This window comes from Gossypium raimondii, chromosome 1 (genome assembly GCF_025698545.1).
Source record: "Gossypium raimondii isolate GPD5lz chromosome 1, ASM2569854v1, whole genome shotgun sequence".
In the NCBI taxonomy this organism is placed as follows: Eukaryota; Viridiplantae; Streptophyta; class Magnoliopsida; order Malvales; family Malvaceae; genus Gossypium; species Gossypium raimondii.
The window spans coordinates 4717006-4738311 of record NC_068565.1 but is presented as its reverse complement, the minus strand read 5'-3'; the positions used below and the strand labels follow the sequence as shown (position 1 = coordinate 4738311).

The 21306-nt window shown below is 32.1% G+C and overlaps 1 protein-coding gene across 2 annotated transcripts; it reads left to right on the top strand.

Moving 5' to 3' along the window:
- The first annotated feature begins 16710 nt into the window (after window positions 1–16710).
- Window positions 16711–20746, top strand: LOC105777174 (hypothetical protein). Of its 2 annotated transcripts, none has more exons than XM_052630365.1 (5): window positions 16711–16909; window positions 17836–18744; window positions 18869–19072; window positions 19327–19522; window positions 20142–20746. In XM_052630365.1, exons 1-5 carry the CDS (start codon window positions 16841–16843, stop codon window positions 20324–20326), a joined length of 1563 nt encoding a protein of 520 aa, XP_052486325.1. In that variant the 5' UTR covers window positions 16711–16840; the 3' UTR covers window positions 20327–20746. The 2 variants fall into 2 exon arrangements, with proteins under 2 accessions (XP_052486325.1, XP_012455741.1); XM_012600287.2 differs by having other exon boundaries at window positions 16713–16909; window positions 18872–19072.
- Window positions 20747–21306: the final 560 nt, after the last annotated feature.

Sequence of the window (21306 nt, the reverse complement as noted above, 5' to 3'; positions counted from 1 at the left end):
ATATATATATGATGAGACTTAAATTAAAATAATTTAAAAGAAAATCCACGAATTAAATTTATATAAGATAAAATTCCAACTTTACCTATTAAAGTTTTAAGCCTCACTTCAAAAACTTATTCTCATGTGGATTACGTAAAGGTAACAAAAACTTCAAATCTACATGAATTCATTAATAGCCTGCCTTCCAAGCTTGAGGCCTACCAGTGTTCTCATTCATATTTGTAAAAAATATATATCACAAATTAAAGTGGTCCAAATTAAAAGAAAATTATGGTTCCTTTGATTGAATTGGATTGAGGAAATGATAGAAACTGGTTGAGAGACAGATCAACGCTTGTGAAAAGGGTTTAAATTTTCATCTCAATCACCAGCGACTTCATTTGTCACATTATGGATTCAATTTCCATCCACATTTAGACTTTGCAAGAAGGTACCCTGAATCCAACGGTAGCTTTAGTCACAGCCAATTACAGGACCTTGAAACTTCCATCATATTAGACTTACTTGCATTTAGGATTTTTTTATTATTATCAAAACTCAAAATAAATATTATTTTGATATTTTTAAATATACTGTAAAATTAAAATTTAGATAAATTATTTCTATCTGTTTTTATATATATATATATATATATATATATATATAGCAAATGCTGTTAGAATTGGACCTGGCCAATTGAACAAGTGAAACAGGAAACCGAAGGTCCAATCATTTACATATTATTAAAAATAATCAAAATTGTAACGCCACAAAAATGTCTTCGGACCATTCCATGACCATGTTTTAAGTTATTGGAAAGAAAGTATAAAGAGGCCTGAGAAGATACTTTTCTTGAGATATGAAGACATGAAGAAGGACCCAAAGGAGCAACTGAGGAGGTTGGCTTGTTTCCTTGGAAGGCCTCTTGAGAAGGAAGAAGAGGTAGACAAAGTGTTGTGGAGATGCAGCCTGGAAAGGCTTAAAAACCTGGAAGTGAACCAACATGGAGCTGATCCTTGGTTAGGCTTTGAGTACAAGTTTTATTTCAGGCGTGGCAGTGTTGGGGATTGGAAGAACAACATGAGTAATGAGATGAAAGAAAAGTTGGACCACATTACTGCTAGGAAATATGAGGGTTCTGATCTGAGTTTTGGACATTGATTAAGTTCTCAATCTGATATACGCATAAGATATCAAATGTCACAAATACAGTTGAGTTCCTTTCCACTCAAAAACCTTAATATGTGGAATATTTATCGTAAGTTCCTCTATTTATTTGATTTTCATCCCTAAAATAGATGAATCAACTTTTCTCCTCTCCCCTTTCTTTACGTTGATTGATAATGTGTAACAATAATGTTACGGTGAGGAACACATATATATTTGCTAAGTAGAATATAATTAGCTGTAAATTTAATCTAGATGTTAGTTTGATATGATTAAGATATTTTTGGTCATAAGTTATATTTTATTTTCTTTAGTTTTATCTCACGTGAAAAATATTCCAAATAATTAATATAATTAATATTAAAATATTTAAGAACATAAAATGATTTTCTGGTAAAAGAATATCATAAAATAATTTGTATAATTTATAAAATTTCTAACCACTCCTTACTAAAATTATTTTATTCTTATTTTAAAAAGTAACGATATAATGATAAATTTAACCCTAATGTTTGTCCATTTTATCACTTTAACTCTCAACCTTCTAAATTTAGTCAAATTATTTTTTTAAACAAAAAAATTAATCAAACTATTAAAGTTTTAATCACACTAATATGATAGTTCATGTGTAAGTGGATAATTTATTTTTAATTTTTACGAACGGTATAAAATTGATCAAATTTTTAATAATTTCACTCTTTCTTTGAATTGGGTCTTCCATGGCAGGATCCATGCTAGGCCTAGCATAACCGATAGCATATCAGTAGCCTTTTATACTTGTAGGTCCTTTTATCCGCCTCTGCTTGCTGCTTCCCTTTTACTTTCCCCCTCTTTTTATTGTTAATTTGCTGAATGCTGAAGCAGAGTGCATCACTCAACTGACATGTTTATTCAACTTCACAGGCTCTTGAAGAACATTGATCTTGTTTCATATGTCTAACCAGCTACTTTTTTTTTTTTAACTTCAAATGAAAAGTAACCCTAAAGTTTAACTTTGAATCATACTAGAAATGTGCCTGAAATTAGACTAGGGCATTATATATATAGCAGCGAAGTTAGAAAATTTTTTCAGGATTGAAATTAAATTGTAATTTTTACGATAATAAAAGTATAAATTTTAAATGATTAAATCAAAATTTTATCATTTTTAGGAGGGACAAAGTACAATTTTATCTTTACTAATTTAGAATTTTAAAAATTTTAAAAACTTAAATGAAAAATTTTTATTTTAAGAGGCTAGAGTCCCTACCAACTCTTGGATTTGCCCATATATATATATATATATATATATATAGAATATGTACTCGCTTCACTTCATAAAATCAAATAATACCATTTCTTATGAAAATAATATAATATTTTTATTAACATGTATTAATATAATTTTTGAATAAATAAATTTAAATTTAAAATAGACAATTATAATAAAGGATGTAAAATATGAGATGTATTAAGACATATCAGAAAAAATAAAAATTATTTGATAACACTAAAAGTAAAATATACACAACAAAACTATAATATGTATTAGAATTTATATAACATTATTTTTAATTGAGTCACTATGTGTGAATAACTTGAATTTGATGTTTTAAAATAAAACAAATCCTCCTAAATTTTATTGATATCGTTTTTTTTTTAAATCTCCAACATGCTTATGTGATAAGTATACGCATTTTTAAATATGTTTCATGTCAGATTCAAATTGACATTCAACATCTAAATTAATGGCTAAGCTAACATAATGGCATGATTGATACAATAATGATATTTTGAATATTCAAATAAAATATTTTGAAATTTAGAGACCAATTTTGTAACACCCCTAACTCGTATCCTTCCCCAGAATAGGGTTATAGAGCATTACCGAAGTTTACAAATGAATTTTCAGACATTTCATTTCATCAAGCATTCATATTTATAACCAATCAAAATCAAAACATTTATGAGCTAACATTAACCAACTTAACTTATACAAGTCATTATAACAAGAATCCAATCATCCAAAATTACCGATAGAATCAATGAATAATGTGATATATCTCCAACAAGCTTCTAACCCAATCGAGCTTCCGATAATCATTTCAAAACATCTAATAATTATACATATTACCAATAATAATTCAATTCCAAACACACATATATATAATATTCATTACCAAATAGCATTCAATTCAATTAAAATTATACAAAATATAGTTCATACGAACTTACTAGGCTAAATTGCGAAATACCAAAATTCAAAGACATTTTGAAAATTTTCTATTTTTCTAATTTCCACCCAATCTTGATCTAAATTAATATTTCATTAAATTTAGTAATTTAAATAATAAAAAAATTCATTTCATGCAATTTGGTCACTTTTTGACATTTTTACAAATTTACCCTTAAAGTTTCACATTTGTTCAATTTTGTCTCTGAACCTAAAACATGTAAATTGGTCATTCTTAATGAAAACTCATGCTAGCTGAATAATCATATATTTTCCTCCTCCTCCTCTCCATTCCACATCCTTAATGTATATAGCATGCTTATAGGTAACATTATCTATAATTTCACCATTTACTTAAATATTCATTCAAAGCTGTCCACTTGAGTCGTAGTCGCTAAATTATTTATATATTGAGCTACAGAACTTGAAATTAGAATACGTTAATTTTATATGAAACTAGACTCACATATCTACTTACCATAAAATTTTCAGAATTTTAATTTAGCCAATAAGTACAGTTTATTCTTTAAAGTCATCTCTATTCTACTGTCTGACAGTTCCGACTCTTCTTCACTAAAATGAATTACATAATTGTACAGAATTCAGATGATGTTTCCATTTATTTCTTTTGAAAATAGATTCATTAAGGATTCTAAGCATATAAATTATAACTCATAATTATTTTTCTTCAATTTTTATGATTTTTCAAAGTCAGAACAGGGAACCTGAAATCATTCTGACCTTATCTCATAAAACCTATTATATCTCATAACTTACAATTCCATTGCTTACACTATTTCTTCTATGAGAAACTAGACTCAATAATATTTAATTTCATATTTTTCATCCTCTAATTCAATTTATACGATTTTGGTAGATTTTCAAAGTCAGACTACTGCTGCTGTTTCAAAACTATTTTAGTGTAAAATGTTGATAACTAAATTTATATCACTTTCCTTTCCTTTCTCTTCAATATTTTCCATCACTTTCTCTTATTTCCTTTACTAACATAACAAAAATATAGAACCTTATATAATGAAACTTTACCTTAACATTAATTTCCAACTTTTCAATAATATCAAACTCAAAAGTATATAAAAATCTTGATGTTCTTACCTTATGCCATTGATTTCAATCTTTAGCTTGATTTTCTCCCTCCTCCATCTTCTATTTCTTGAATCTAACTTGATATTCTAGCTCCCCATAGTCTCCTTGTTATCTTTCTCTCTTGATGGATATGGAAATTCTTTTTATTTCTAAGTGAAAATGGTGGATTTTTTGTGAAAGGACCAAATTGTAAAGAAAGCAAAGCTTTCTTTCTTCCCCTCTTCTTCTCACGTTAATGCATGCAAAAATTGTGGGGATGGATGCTTTTCATCCTTCTTTCCACATATATATATACTAAATAAATTAATAATAATAAGATAATATCATAAAAAAATCAAATTAAAATATTAATAAACTAATATTTATTTATTTATTAATCTAAAATGTCTCCAACATCATCATTATCTTCTAGATTTCTCTCTCTTCTAATTGACCATTTTGCCCTTTATTATCTTTTAAAATTTCATCCTTGAGTCATCACTTAATTTGGTAAAATTGTGATTTAGTCCCTCAAACTTCTTCACATTTTTCAATTTGGTCCTAATCCATCCATTTTTCTTAGTTTCTAGATTATTCCACCCTTAAGATATTTACACTATTGGTCCTTCAAAATTTTCATATTTACACTTTAACCCCTCAATCTTTGAGTATTTACTCTTGGGTAACAAAACTTTTCTCACTTTTGCAATTTAATCCTTTCTTGGATTAATATGTCATAATATACTTTCCAATGTTGACATAACTCAATTACCCTTTTTATCACTTTATTTCCTTATTTTACCATATCAGTATTTTCATGCAACTTTCCTATCATAATGCAACCCATGCATAATTTTAAAATAAATTTTTCCTTGTCGGATTTGTGGTCCCGAAGCCACTGTTCCATCTAGCCCCAAAATCAGGCTGTTACAAATTTAACATCTAACTAATAATCTAGGACGATTACTTCAATTAACCCAAAGAAAAATCATGATTCCAAGCCACCTTTCCTTAATAGTCCACAAGTGTCACCACCTTCTGATCTATAGCTAACCAAATATCTAAAATGACTTAAATAAATTCTTAAAAGACATTGTTGTGTTTACATGAAATTAGCCTCTCAAATTCTAGTTAGAGAAATTTTTGAGAGACAATGTTTAGATTAAGGTATAAATATGTTTTGACTTTTTTGTCCTAGTTATTTTGCAACACTTCAATAGTCTCTACTTTATTTTTAAAGTTGGATTCACCATTTGTCAATCATTTTTTAGCTATAAAGTAACCTTAAAGATTTAAAGAATCCATCTCGTAGACTTCGACCATCAACATCCTCTAACCACAACAACAAGAAACGGATAGAAAAGTTGCATGGAAAACATATTTTAGCTTCCTTGCCAGGTCAAGCCAGGTGGTTCCATGCATAGACAAAGTGTGCCACCACTCTGCAAGGGGAAAAACAAAGGTAACCTTATATTGCTTGAAAGCAAAACTAAGCAAAGAACACAGCTTGTTTAACCTACTTGTTGATATTGAGGTGAATAAGAAGGGGGAATAGTCTCCTGGTCAAGAAGCAGAGAAGAAAAAGCAGAAAAAAAAACCTTCCCAATAGAGTCCCTAAACAAGGTATTTAAAATTGTATTTTAAAGAGGTTTTTCAGATCAATTTTCTGAGTCGAATTTTGGATCGAATGTTAAAGTAACTGATCAAGTTCGTTAAGCTGTTAGTTATTAGTTATCAGTTAGTTAACAGTTACATTATTAATTGTTGTTAACAGTTCTTGTTATTGTGTATAAATAAAATAGCAACTATTGTATCTCTTAAGATGAATTCAATGATCAGTTTTTGATTTATAATCTCTCTTTTATTCTTTGTTTTTTGTGTTAGTTTAATATGGTATCAGAAGTCTATTTCTTCTTGGAGTTCATTCATTAAAGTACATGTGCTTTCATGGCTCTTCCATCTATCCCGTCTGTTGTTCAGTCTACTACACCAGTTATGGCTTCCAATCTTGGTGATGGGGTGTTTGACAATCGGTTCTTGTTCACCAAGAAAATTAGCATTTTTCTTGATGACAATAACTACCTTTTGTGGCATCAACAAGTTCTTCTGTCCCTCAAGACTTATAAGCTTCAACATTTTCTTGATTCTCGTACTATTCCTCCTCCTTAATTAGTTCCAGATGAAAATATGTGCACATTTGGTAATGGTCCCCCCATAGCACCATGGATACCATCATCCCTACCTATGATGCATCCTATTGTTCCTAGTTCACAATCAGGTTAGTTCTTTTCACTTGCTTCAGTACCTACCTAGACCAATCCATTCACTGGTAGCTCTCCGCAGTCTGTAAGTGTCACGAGGCTAGATCTTTCGTCTTGCGATCCATGCGGCTTTAGACCATCCGTTCATTCCAAACTCGTCTAAGTCAACCTAACTAACACAAGTGATGATTCCTTTAGAATTTCTCCAAGGCACCAATTTGTATAGTAGAAGCAATTATGCCAAAAGAAGCCACAGAAAAGAATGCATGAAAGGTGTTTGAGTAAATGCTCTCAATATGCTCTTATTCAGAAAGAATAATGAAACAATGGATGAATGAAGTGTGTTACAAGTGAGGGGAGGCTCTCTATTTATAGTTGAGTACCTTCAAAATCGACGGTCTAGATTAAGTTAAATTGACGGACGAGATTGGCCTATCCCTTAAATCATGGGATTTACAAGATATACAATATCAAATCAAATATAATCTTTATAAGATATGGTTCCTATCAATCTTCTAATATTAGTTCTCATATTTACCAAGGTAGCTTATGTTGTCATATTTTCATTATTTGGGCACCCAAGCTTCAATTTGACAGGCTTCTCCAATAACTCATTGAATCAGGCTAGTTCTTGTGGGCTAAATGATCCCCATCTAACAATATACCTTCATTAGATGCATTTGGTGTGATGGTCACGGACTTTGAACTACGAACCGTAACATAAGTGCCTCGATCTTAGCAGCTTCTAGCTTAAGTCCTTTCCCTCAGGCTTATCTTACAACACCTAAAACGGTTGGTGATAATGCTTGGTATCCTGACTTTGGAACAACACATCATCTTACGCACTTAGCTGCTTCACTAGATGAAAGTACCTCCTATAATGGTCCAGGTAATGTGTATGTTGGTAATGGGAATGCCCTCCTTATTATGTCTACTAGTTAATCTTCTTTGCTTACTTGTTTACGACTGTTATACATACAATCTTTGTTGTTTATACTTGGCATAACCAAAAATCTCTTATATGTGTCCAAGTTTACCAAGGATAATCAGGTTATGATTGAGTTTCTTCCTACATAGTGTTAGGTTCGTGATTTGAAAACCAGTGAGATACTTCTTCAAGGATCAGTGCATAATGGGTTCTACAGGTTGCACTTAAGTGACTCCTCCAAGAATACTCTGTCTTTTAGCTCAGCTTAGTGTTTTGCTACTAATACTATTGTTCTTTTGCAAATATGGCATGTTAGGCTAGGGCATCCATGTAATGTCACACTTAAAAAGGCACTTCATCATTGTAATATACTAGTTGGTTCAAATAAAAAAATCCCTTGCTTGTGTTGCTTGTCACTTAAGGAAAGAACATAAACTGCCATTTCATAAGTCATTGTCTGAGTACACTACACCTCTCCAACTTGTAGCTACTAATGTTTCGGGATCTGCTCTAGTCCCATCTAATGGTTTTCGGTATTATGTTATATTCACACTTGGGTTTACTTCCTACAAAAAAAAGTCTAAAGTTCTCACGATTTTTCCTCAATTTCGTAGGCAAGTTGAGAGGATACCTTGCTGCAAACTCAAAGCATTGCAAACAGATGGGGGAGGAGTATTTCAAGCATTGAAGCAGTATCTATTACAACAAGGAATCATACACTGCTTTACATGTCTGCATACTTTTGAACAAAATGGATTGGTTAAACGCAAACACAAATAGACAATTCAAACCGATATCTCCATGCTTGCTCACGCTACCATGCCCTTAACATATTTTAACTTGTGTGATACCACACTTGAGACAATGAACACCTAAACCATCAGATTAACTTTTTGAAATAGGAAACCCATACAATCCTGTATTGCTAGCGTAGGAAATGTTGAGAAAGGTGATAATGAAATTTATTTTTCAAATTTTAATTTTAATAATTTAAATGTGTGATTTTAAATATTTAATAATTGGATAACAAACTTTTATAATAACTATTCAAAAACTAGTAATGATGTTTATAATAAATTTAATTTTTCTTTGGGTAATATTAAATTTTAATTCATAGATAAATTATTTAATTTAAAAGATAATTATTTTAAAAACTATCATAAATTATTTTTAAAAATATATAATAATTATTGTGAAGTCATTTGCAAATAATATTGAAATTTAATTAATAGATAAATTATTTAATTTAAAATATAATTATTTTAAAAGAAATTATAAATAATTTTAAAATTTATTTTCAAATCAAAATTTTAAATAAATATAGTACAAATATTTAATTTATCTAAAATTTCTATAAAATTTATATCCCGTTGTATTTTTTTTACTTTTTATTTTTAAATAGATTATCCTTTTGATTTTTGTTGATGTATCATTAATTTTAAGATAAATTAATATTGATTTTAATACTACTTAAGATAATATATGTATATATAATTATTGTGAAGTGATTTGAAATTAATATTAAAATAGAATTAATCGATAAATTATTTAATTTAAAAGATAATTCTTTTAAAAACTGAAATAATTTATTTTAAAAGTATATGATAATTATTGCGAGTGATTTAAAATAATATTATTTAATTTATTTAATTTAAAAGATTTTTTTGGTATTGTTGATGTCAATTTTGAACCTAAATTTACCAATGTTAATTAGCTTCAAGTTTGGTGATGCTTACGATGTTGTAGATGACGTGATTCCTAATCCCTACAAATATAGTGAGTCAATTACCCCAAAATAATAATATTAAATTATCAAAAATATTATCTATGAAATAATTTTATAAAAAATATAAAACACGATTAAAATGATTAAATTAAAGCTTTAAAATTACGTGTCTTAAGTCCAAATCTCATTATGATAATATTTTATAAACATATGAAAAAGACAAAAAAACCTTCATATTAATATTTATTACTTTGTAAAAATAAAGAGATTTTACGCATTTTTAAATTGAGTTATTGATAGGTTGAGTCATAACACTAATTTGGAAACTTAAATGATTGTTAAAGATAATAAAACGGTTAAAGAAGTAGTTAGTGAAGGTTGGAAGGTTAGCTAGTTTGTTAAAGAAAGCAAGTTTTCTGTGAGTATAAAAACGATGGTCTGGCTTTGTATGAAGTAAGTAAATAGTCTAAGTTCATTTTTGTAACAAAGTTCATTTTGAAGCTAATGATTGTTTGAAGAGAAATTCTCAAAGTTACCTAGTTTTCTTCATGGTATCAGAGCAAAATTAATAACAGCATTATGGGACTAATCAAGTTAATTGTGCTACAGGTCAAAATTGTTTTGGGCCTGGTCAAAATTAGTGTGCTGAAGGGGGCTTCAATGCGCAGCGTAGAGGCCAGCAGGTTGGGCCAAATGGGTGGCCTAAGCCGAGTGATGAACGGCGAGATTTTAGGCCTCCAACTCCTGGGCCGCAAGCTGATGGGCCAAATGATGGTGTACATGGAGGGTTTGGCATGCCGTCTTATGTTGGGCCGAATATTGGGCAGAATGTTGGGCCAAATGTTCCTCCTCCGATGCCCACAAATCCGTTTGTGAATAATGTTCAGCTCAATCCAGCTAATCCGATCGGTACCACGACGGTTCCATGGCGAACCAAGCCGCGTGCACGAGTATTTTTCGCCTCAAACCCTTGTTTTGGACTTCCTAGGTTGGGAGATATACATGCGTCGGACTATTCTGATCCGTCGATCTCTAGTTCTCATGCTAACTCCGATCGACATAGAGTGAGTGGGGATGCGTCTGACTCGCCGATTCCTGGACCAGTTGGGACGTCGTCTTGGTATCCTGATTCAGGAGCCATCAATCATGTTTGTCGGGACCCGTCCGATTTGCATCATGCCAATCCTTATTCAGGTACGTCTTCTATTTTAATGGGTGATGGTACACCCGCAATGATATCGTCCGTTGGTCAAAGTGTTTTCCCGATACAGTCTAGGTTGCTTTAGCTATCTAATGTTTTATGTGTCCCAGCTATTCGGAAAAATTTGTTATCAGTGTCACAATTTGCAACTGATAATGGGGTGTTTTTTGAGTTTCACTCTACTTATTGTGTGATTAAGGACAACGTGACACGGGAGGTTTTACTGACGAGGCATATTCATAATGGGCTATACCGGTTCTCATTACCAGATGGTGTTCCTAGTATGTCTGCTGCTCAGGTAGAATGTTCGACTTCGACTGCAGACAGTGAGTTGTTTTCGTTATGGCATAAGCGTCTTGGACATCCGTCATCTATTGTTGTTAAAAATGTTTTACATAAGTGTCATGTTCCTTTGAATAAAGTCTCTATTAGTGATGTTTGTACTGCTTGTAAAAAGGGTAAACTTCATAAGTTGCCATTTTCGGCCTCCAATACTGAGTATACTGATCCCTTTTCGTTGGTTGTATCTGATGTATGGGGACCTGCTTCGGTTGCTTCTAATAACAATTGGTACTATGTGTCATTCATTGACATAAGTTCTCGATTTACTTAGGTATATCTAATTCGACAGAAGTCACAAGTTATGACATGTTTTATTCAGTTTCAGAAACTTGTTTACAATCAGTTTGGCAAGACCATCAAGCAGTTCCAGAGTGACTGGGGTGGTGAGTATCGCGCATTGGCATCGGTTTTAGCGTCCCAAGGCATTGTTCATCGTGTGTCGTGTCCGCACACTTCTGAACAGAATGGTGTTGCCGAGCGTAAACATCGACACATTGTGGACATGAGGCTTACACTTTTAGCTCAAGCGGGGCTTTCGATGGAGTTCTGGGCATATGCGTTTACGTGTGCAGTTCATCTAATAAATCGTCTTCCCACACCGGTGCTAGATGGTAAGACACCGTATCGTGTGCTCTATGGGCAAGACCCTACTTATGATCATTTGTGTGTTTTTGGGTGTTGTTGCTATCCGTTTTTACGCCCGTTTCAGTGTCATAAATTAGAGTTTCGGTCTCAACCGTGTACGTTCTTGGGCTACAGCCCTTGTCACAAAGGATATCACTGTCTGTTGCCGAATGGTCGCATTATTGTCTCGCAACATGTAGAGTTTGATGAGTCTCGGTTCCTCTCTCCAACAGGTGTATCTCGTTCACGGGAGGTGAGTACTATACCTACCTACTTTCCTATTCTTGAGACTAGTCCGTTATTGGGAAGGAATTTTGTTTCTGGAAATGTTTGTCCACCTAGTGTATCTGGGTCTCTGAGTCCTCAGAATAGAGTGGATGTTAGTCCAACAAATACTAATTGTCGTGATACTCCCTCGTTGAATGAGATGTTGACTGAAGGTGATAATGATCATCATGATTTCTTGAATTCTGAAACTCAGTCTTCCACGCCTGTTGTTCGAGTTCCGTCTGACCCTACAGGACCAGATGTGTCGGTGCCTAATGTGAATGTTCATCCTATGACCATTCGTTCGAAGGCTGGTATTTTTAAACCTAAGGCTCTTGCGGTTGAGGTTGTCGAACCATCAACGATTGAAGAAGCTGTCACTAGCCCTGAGTGGCAAGCTGCTGCTCAAGCTGAGTATGATGCTTTAATTCGGAATGGTACCTAGGTACTTGTTCCTATGCCATCGGGTCGCAAAGTTATTGGTTGCAAATGGTTGTTTAAAGTAAAGAAAAACCCAGATGGCACGGTTGAACGATACAAGGCACGTCTGGTGGCAAAAGGATGTTCTCAAGTTCCGGGGTGTGATTTTCAGGAAACATTTAGTTCAGTTGTAAAACCTGCTACTATAAGGGTTATCTTGTCCATTGCGGTTACTAAATGATGGTTACTTCGACAAGTTGATGTTAACAATGCCTTTTTAAATGGTGATGTTGATAGTGAGGTGTATATGCAGCAACCCCCGGGATATGTTAAACTTGGTTCTGATGGGCGACCTTTGGTTTGTCGTCTAAAAAAGGCGTTATATGGTTTGCGTCAGGCTCCACGAGCTTGGTTTGAGAAGTTGAGGAATTTTCTTCTGACAGTTGGGTTTGTTGGCTCTAAGTCGGATGCTTCTCTGTTTGTTCGAGTTCGATCGGATTCCACTCCATATGTTCTTGTTTATGTTGATGACATTATCATTACTGGTAATTTGGCGTCGTCTATTGACTGGTTTGTACAGATGTTGAATGATGAATTTTCGTTAAAGGACATGGGTGATTTACACTATTTTTTAGGAATTGAGGTTACCAGGTCGTTGTGTGGAAGTCTTCATCTTTGTCAAAGGAAGTATATCCGGGATATGTTGAAGTGTAGTGGTTTGGCGAGTGCTAAAGGTGTTCATACGCCCATGATTAGCTCGTCGCACATTTCTAAGAATGATGGTGATCTTTTGTCTGATCCAACTGAGTACAGAAGTCTGGTAGGTGCGTTACAATATGTGGTTATTATTAGGCCTGATATTGCGTATGCGGTTAATCGAGTATGTCAGTTTATGCATCATCCTACCACAGTTCATTTGGCAGCCCTTAAAAGAATATTACGATATCTGTCTGCTACTATTGATTTTGGAATTGTTTTTCGATGGTCTGATTCTCTCTGTTTAGTTGGGTTTTCTGATGCAAACTGGGGGTTGGATTTCGATGATCGGCGGTCTACTTCGGGGTACTGTGTTTTCTTTGGGTCTAACCGTGTTTCATGGTCATCGAAGAAACAACAGGTGGTATCGCGTTCTACAGCTGAGGCTGAATATAGAAGTCTTGCTGCTGTTACAAGTGATGTTATGTGGTTACTTTCGTTGTTACGAGAGTTGCATATTGGGTCTGCTTCTCCACCAAATATATGGTGTGATAGTTCTAGTGCTGTTGCTGTTGCTGCTAACCCTGTGTTACACTCCAATTTCAAGCATGTGGAGTTAGATTTATTTTTTGTTCGGGAGAAGGTTGCCGATGGTTCAGTTTTTGTAGGGGAAGTTCCTGCGTCCAATCTAGTTGCTGATGTATTAACCAAACCATTGTCGCTTTCTTATTTTGCTCGATTTAGAAATTTTCTTCGGGTATTGTCAATTGAGAAGATGGATGCATGTTAAAGATAATAAAATGGTTAAAGAAGTAGTTAGTGAAGGTTGGAAGGTTAGCTAGTTTGTTAAAGAAAGCAAGTTTTCTGTGAGTATAAAAACGATGGTCTGGCTTTGTATTGAAGTAAGTAAATAGTCTAAGTTCATTTTTGTAACAAAGTTCATTTTGAAGCTAATGATTGTTAGAAGAGAAATTCTCAAAGTTACCTAGTTTTCTTCAATGATAAAATAATATTTGGTATACTGTTAGCAGAGTTTTTGAATTGCACAAACAAGATCTAAGAGTTGACAAGTGTCTTATAAAAATATAGTAAAATTTTTTAAAAAAAGACATATGACAATTCTTTAAAATTAATAATGAAATAAAATTTATATAATGTCAGTGTACCAAATAGTAACTATATAAATATATATATAGACTATGATAAAAATTAAAAGAAAAATAGAATAAATCCTACAATAGAATGATTTTTTCAATCAAAATTTTCTATGAAACTAGTTTATTTCGTCACTAGAACTATTTCGTTGGAAGAAAATCATAGCAAATAGTATTTGCGACGTAGGAAATATATTGTGCCAAAGATCATAATTTCATAATTTCTTTTAAAATCATATCATTGGAAGAAAAATAGATAATCCATGGATGTCATGATTGCTTTGTAGGATTTATTACTGTTGGTTCACCATGTTGTTCGTTTGGGAGGATTCAACCCCCGCTTATATGGACACTTAGCATTAACACTTTGCAGAGATAGAAGCAAACATGTGTTTTGGGACAAGTACCATCCATCGGACAATGTCAATGAACTCAACACTAAAGAGCTTATAAAAAAATTTGGATTTATGGGTGTCGGTTTTCCTTCTCCAGCTCCAACACCCGACATTGCTCTATTTCCATCTGATGATTAATTTATATATATATATATATATATGTATATATATACATATATATCATTATGTTAGCTTTAAATGTTTGTCAAAAATCAGATTGCTTACTTGGTTTAACATCTTTGATAAATTTCTCCACTGTGATAAATATTTGGTTTAAAGCATGATTTTACCTTTAATTCATATAACTTTTTTCACATTGGTATTTAAAAGTGCTTTTCTAAATAATTTTGAAGTATCGTATTTAAATATCATTGGATTTAATCTATTTTTTGACAAATTAATTATTTAATTATAACTATAAATATAATATTCAATACCCAATACTATTTTTGAATTCTATACATGTGGGAGGAAAAGAAGTGGATAACACAATACATATTAATCTTTAAAAATATATTAAAATACAATATTTTTCATTTAATTAAGGTGTTAACAAATTTTAAAGTTAAATCATTAATATTTTAAACGAGTTAAAATTAAAAATATATTTTTAAATCCAAAGGTTAAAACATTTAACCAATGGAGAAAAGCTATATTTATTATTCTTTCTACAATTAAAGCAACAGGAATTTTCTCAATCAGTTGTAGCTCAATCAGTAGGTTATATGTGCCACTTGTCGTAATATTATTATTAAGATATTTATATTTTTTTCAACTGTGATGTATGGGTTGATTGTATATATTAATTAAAATATAATTTATTTATAATTTAATACTAAGAAATTTAAAAGAATTGATGCTCTGTAAAAAAATTTGGAAGTAAAAAATAGAATAAGATATGTTAAAATAAAGAAACTAAAAACTATTTTTTAAAATAATTTTATAAGAACATTTATATAAAAATTTAAAAATTTAGTTATCTTAAATTTAAATTAGATAATAGATAATTTTTAATTTCAAGAAATAATTAAAATTAATTTTTTAAAAATCAAATCAAATTATAATGATAATTTTAAATTTTATATTAATTTATCTTTATGATGATTAAATAGTATTTATATTATTATAATTTTATATATTTTAATTTTCTTACATAAAAATTTAGGTAAAATTTTAAAATTTATTTAAATTTTTAAAATATAATAATTATCCATGTGTCAAAATAAGTTATTCACATCAACTTTAGATTTTAAATATTATAATATATATGAAATACTAGATATTAGATATGTAAATATTTATTTACTTATTTATGTACTTAAATTCTTATCTAATTTATTTTTAAAATATTATCTATTTAATTTAACTTTTAAAAGCAATTACAAGTTGTCACTTGTTGCAATATTATAACGACACATTAATTTTTTTCTAAAAGAAACATACTTGTGTAGCTTATATATATAATATTTTAGATTTATTCTCTAGATAATATTATTGAAGATAATATAAATAGATAATATATAATTATTTTGAAGTGATTTAACAAATTAAAATTCAATGTGTACATAACTTATTTGCTTTAAAAGATCATTCTTTATTTTATAAAGAAAGATAAATCTTTAAAAATAATAATTGATTTTTGAAAAAATACTTTTAGAAAAGCTACTGTTCTAAATTCTAATTTCTGTATAAAATAAAATAAAATAAAATTAATGAAGTGTTAGTGTGTTACATCTGTGACTTGGTACAATAGTACAAAAACACCATTATGCTATAATTTATCATGATTTTATCTTAATATCATCTCACACCAATCATGATTAATAGTAGACAGTAAAACAAATAATGATAGCTATAGTTATAAAAAGTAAAAGGCTTAATTGAATAGTAGACCCTTTAATTATGTCATTTGTTTCAGTTAGATACTTAAATTATTTTTGATCGAATCAGATACTTAAACTTTATTTCCGTAATAGATGTAAAATAAATACAGAGACTAAATTGATTAAGAAAATAAAGTTTAAGTATTTGATTTGATAAAAACAGTTTTGTTACTTAATTCAAACAAATGATATAGCTTAAGTTCTTTCTGTGAAATTAAGCCAAAATAAAATAAATATATACATAAATTACAGTATCTTATGCTTTAAAAAAAAAAAAAAAACACCGTTCTGTACAACACGTGATCCCAAGTGTTAAGCCTCCAACTTTATCTCAACGACGTACGTAACTCCAAAACAAAACGGCAAAAAACATAAATGTTTTACTCAAAACGACATACTGTTTTAGCTCTCGTTCCTCTTCCTCCCGTTCGTTCTTTTTCTCTATTTGGTCGTATAAAATCTTCTTTTCATTTGAAAAAAAATCCGAAAGGAATCAATGGAGGGGCTGATAAAATACCCTAAAATTGAACCAGAAGACAACCAGTTTCAATTCTTATCTTCCCAGGTAATTCTTATTATTATTTTCTTTCTCGTGTTAAATATCTGTTTGGTTGCATAGAAAACCAAGGAAAAGGAGCTGGAAAGTTTGTAAATGCTGTTTCCGTGCTTTTTCTAATTGGGTTTAGCCCAGATGGTTGAATGAATAACCTTAACTAAGATGGAATACAATTTTCTTTTATTGTTTCATTTTATTGTTTATTCTTTTTTTCTTTGAAAAGGGAGCATCTGTTAGTTTTAGTTTTCTTTCTGTTTTGGATTAATTGTTATTTAGCTTCTCCAAGTAGAGGGTTGTTCTTAGTATTTCTTTGTATAACAAAATTTGAAGGTTCTTATTGGATGCCTGAGATTGATCGCACTGTTTTAGCATTGCTGCATTGTTAAGGATAGTCAGTAGCTGTTAGTCAAGAGTAGCTGTTAGTCGAAGCTGTTATACAATTGGTTCAGTTGTAACTATTTGCTATCCTTTATAGTCTGCTAAGGAGTTAAGAGTAGCTGTTAGTCGAAGCTTTTATACATATTCTTGTATGAATAGCTACAGAGACTTTATTGTAAAGAGATCATCTTTGCATATTGATGGTATTTCAATATCAGATGTCTTTCTTCTTGTATGTTTAGTGTGTATCTTGATATGCATTGATGTGATTTCCCAGTATTAGAGCAAAGTCATTGTTTAAATTGTAGGTTATTTAATTTGATATGGATTTTAGTATGGCAGCAAGTTTTATGTCGAAATGTACCTATAGGCTATAGCATATTTTGCTATTTTTTTTTCTTTTTGCTCGCATAATATGCTTATCTTTGTTCTTTTAGTTTGTGGAACAGCTTGTTAATCTTGGTGAATTATAGCTATTTTTATTTTGATTTTTTTGTTATTATTGTTTATTGGTTCAAGAAAAAACAATAGTGCTTTTTTTTTAATGATTGTGTTAGGATCTGGAAAAAGTGGAGGAAAGTAGAGAAAAATGTACTCTTGTAGATACCGATGTTATGCAAGATGGAAAGCAGCTTAAAAGATCTGAAAGTGAAGTCCATCCTAGAGTTAGTGGATGCAATAGTATGGAAATTCTTTCGAGCGATGGAAATCAGAAAAAGGGAGAAGCTTTTTACTATGATACCCCATTTTCTGAAGAAACTGGAGTTTGGGTACCTGTGTCTGTCCCTCCTGTGTCTGAAAATAAACACGAAGAATGGGATAGAGGCCTATGTCTGAATGGAGGATACTTTCCTGATGATGGTGTACGATCAAATCAGTTTATTGGAGAAAGTAAGGATCTGACTGTGTGGGATGTGTTCAGTGAGATGTTAATAGCCGCTCGAGGCAAAGTGAGTTCTATAGCTTCAGGTGATGTTCAAAGATATGGGATCACTTGGTTATCCAGCCATCTTCTTGAACAAACTTGGAAAGAGATGGCTCAAACGCTTGCAGAAGCTAATTTTGGTAACATCAATGAAATTCTTGAAGCAGAGCCACCAAAGTGGTTGGCTGACAGTGCTGCTTCTAATTGCATGTTATGTAATATGCGGTTCCATCCTATCATGCGCTCCCGTCATCATTGCCGATTCTGTGGTGGGATCTTCTGCAATGAATGTTCTAAAGGGCGGAGCCTGTTACCAATGAAATTCCACATGGGGAACCCACAACGAGTATGTGATGTTTGTTGCGTGAGGCTTGAGCCCGTCCAATCATACTTGATGGACCACATTTGTCGTGCTGCTCAGTTGCCTACCCATGATCTGACAGACCTCAGTACGTTAAGATCATGGCTGAATTTTCCTTGGGGCCAATCCATGGAATATGAGATTTATAAGGCTGCAAATACTATTAACAATTATAGTAAGGTAATGTCTCACTTTTTATTTCGAACTCATCTGGATTTATCCTTGAAAGCATTCATCTCATAGACCATATCATAAAGCTGGTGAAAGTTCTTAAACATTTAAGTTTGGATGTATTAATTTGTAGCAGGTTGGATCCTTGAAACCTGAAAAGTCCATACCCGATGCTATTTTAAGACAAGCAAAAGGGCTTGCAATTCTTACTGTTGCAAAGGTCGGGGTTATGGTGACATACAATATTGGAACAGGGCTTGTTGTTGCTCGTAGAGATGATGGATCATGGTCTCCACCATCTGCAATATCTTCCTGTGGTGTTGGCTGGGGATTTCAGGTGAGTTGATATTTTCCGTGGTTCTTTAACTGCTTAGCTCCTACAGTATTTTAAAATGTTGGTCGTTGTTCAATATGCTGTTTGTATTAAGGCTACAAGAAAGAGAGAAAAATAAATTTTCCCTTTACCAGTTGTGATGATGAAACTGTTTTGAAAATCATTGAACACTATCCTTCACAAGATTGAATGTGTAGTGCCAATCTGACTCAACGTACTTTTATAACTATTTTACTTCTATTTCTTGAATCTAACAGGCTGGAGGTGAATTTACGGATTTCATTATTGTATTGAGAAACGAAAGTGCTGTTGCAACATTTAGTGGAAACATGCATTTATCAGTTGGAGCAGGGTTGAGTGCAGCTGCTGGCATTGTTGGGCGAGCTGCTGAAGCTGACATACGTGGGGGCTCTGGAGGTTATGCTGCTTGTTATACATACAGCTGTAGTAAAGGTCAGATTTCTTTTCCTAGCAAACTTATGATTGGATTTGTTAGTTTGCATAGTTTTGTTGCTTTGCTGTTTGGAAAGCCCATCGGAACTATTCCAGTTCTACTGTCTCTAACCAGAAGAAAGTTGGGGCTAATGTTATTAGAATAAGTTAATGTTGCGTTGGTTGCCCACTGGGGTCCAGTTTTGACTGTACTGGAGAAACCCCTTCCTACTGGCCATGTGCATTCCTTCCCCCTTGAATAACCAAGGAAGAATACTAAACAAAAGCTTTTGAATACAATGATGTCAAAATTAGCTTAGAGGGGTTGATGGACTGGGAATCAAGTTAAGGTTTAAGTTTAAAAGCCTCGAGTTTCAAACAAAAGGGATTTGGATAGTATTGCGATAGTGAGGACACTCCATAGTCTTGTGGACCTGCAGAGATAGAGTTGGCAGCTGAGTGCATGCATGGAAATGTGAAGCTATGAAGACATGCTTAGTTAACCTTTTTATATGAGAAATTTCCAAATGTTACTAAATATTATATATCTGGCTTTTTTATGCACCATTTTCCCCTTCATCACCGGTTGCATACAAAATATTGGGCTTATGATGTTGTGATGTCTTGGTGACCTCTGCAGGTGCATTTTTGGGGTGCTCACTTGAAGGAAGTGTAGTGACAACCAGAAACCAAGAAAATTCTAGATTTTATGGTAATCCATCTATCACTGCATCAGATATTCTTCTCGGTTCATTGCCTATGCCTCCTGCTGCTTCCACTCTTTATCAAGCTCTCTCAAATCTATTTGAAAAGCTTGAGAGATGATTGTTTCTGCAGTCCATTTAAAAGTAGTTTGTGGTTTCGTTTGATAATTTACTGGAAGGTGAAAAGGTGCCTCGTATCAACATGTAAATTCCTCTCCTCCTCTCCTATATGATCAACTTCAACTTTCATTCTTTTATCTCGGGCCAATTTGTTACAAGTTGTATAGTTCAGGGAATAGGGGAAAACTTTCATTTAGATACAAGTTAGTAGATGAGATTGTTGGAATTGATGGATTTGAGTTAAAATTTATTTGCATTTAGTCGTCTTGTGCCCCTGAGGTGTGTACATTAGAAAGAGATGGTGTGTTTAACGTTTGGTACTTGGTTCATGATAACTTTGTTTGGAAATTGTCAGTCTAGAGCCATTATTGTCTTTGGAAAACATCATGTAATAACATCTTTGCTTTCATGTTTTCTCTTCCGTGCTAACCCATGTGGTGAGGCGATCTATTGTCGCTGTAAGCAGTGAATTTGAGCATTCGGATGAAATGTGTAACAGTAATGGAAGCAAAAGAGCTTTCTGCCATAGGAATGGGTGGCTGACTTTGTTGACAAACGTAGAAATTGTTATAAAATGCAATAAAAGCAAAATCAAGTGATGGATTTGATCGAGTTAACTACCAGCTAATGATGCCGGTTGAGTCTTTACTCAGTTGGCATCGATATTGTTATTAGTGCAAGAGGATGTGGGTTTGAGTGTGTTAAAATGTATTATCATTTTAATTAAGGGTTAGAGAAAGATTATGAATTATTCTAGATATTATTGTATAAAGAATCGGAAATGGAAAATATATTTATATAAAAATAATCATTGTTATTCTTTTTCCTGTTTTGAGGAGAAATACATATATTAAATACGGTAGTTTTTGTTTTTATTATTATTTGGATTAAACTACAAACTATTAAATTATTAAATTTTCATGAGCTGTAAGTTGCCCAGTAAGAGGCACAGCATCAATATTTAAAGGAAAAAAAAAAGAA

Bases quoted from the DNA above. Each gene is read 5' to 3' on its own strand.
- LOC105777174 (XM_052630365.1), top strand. From the start codon at position 16,841: ATGGAGGGGCTGATAAAATACCCTAAAATTGAACCAGAAGACAACCAG. The intron at 16,910-17,835 runs GTAATTCTTATT...TGATTGTGTTAG, and splicing joins TTCAATTCTTATCTTCCCAG to GATCTGGAAAAAGTGGAGGA. The intron at 18,745-18,868 runs GTAATGTCTCAC...ATTAATTTGTAG, and splicing joins CTATTAACAATTATAGTAAG to CAGGTTGGATCCTTGAAACC.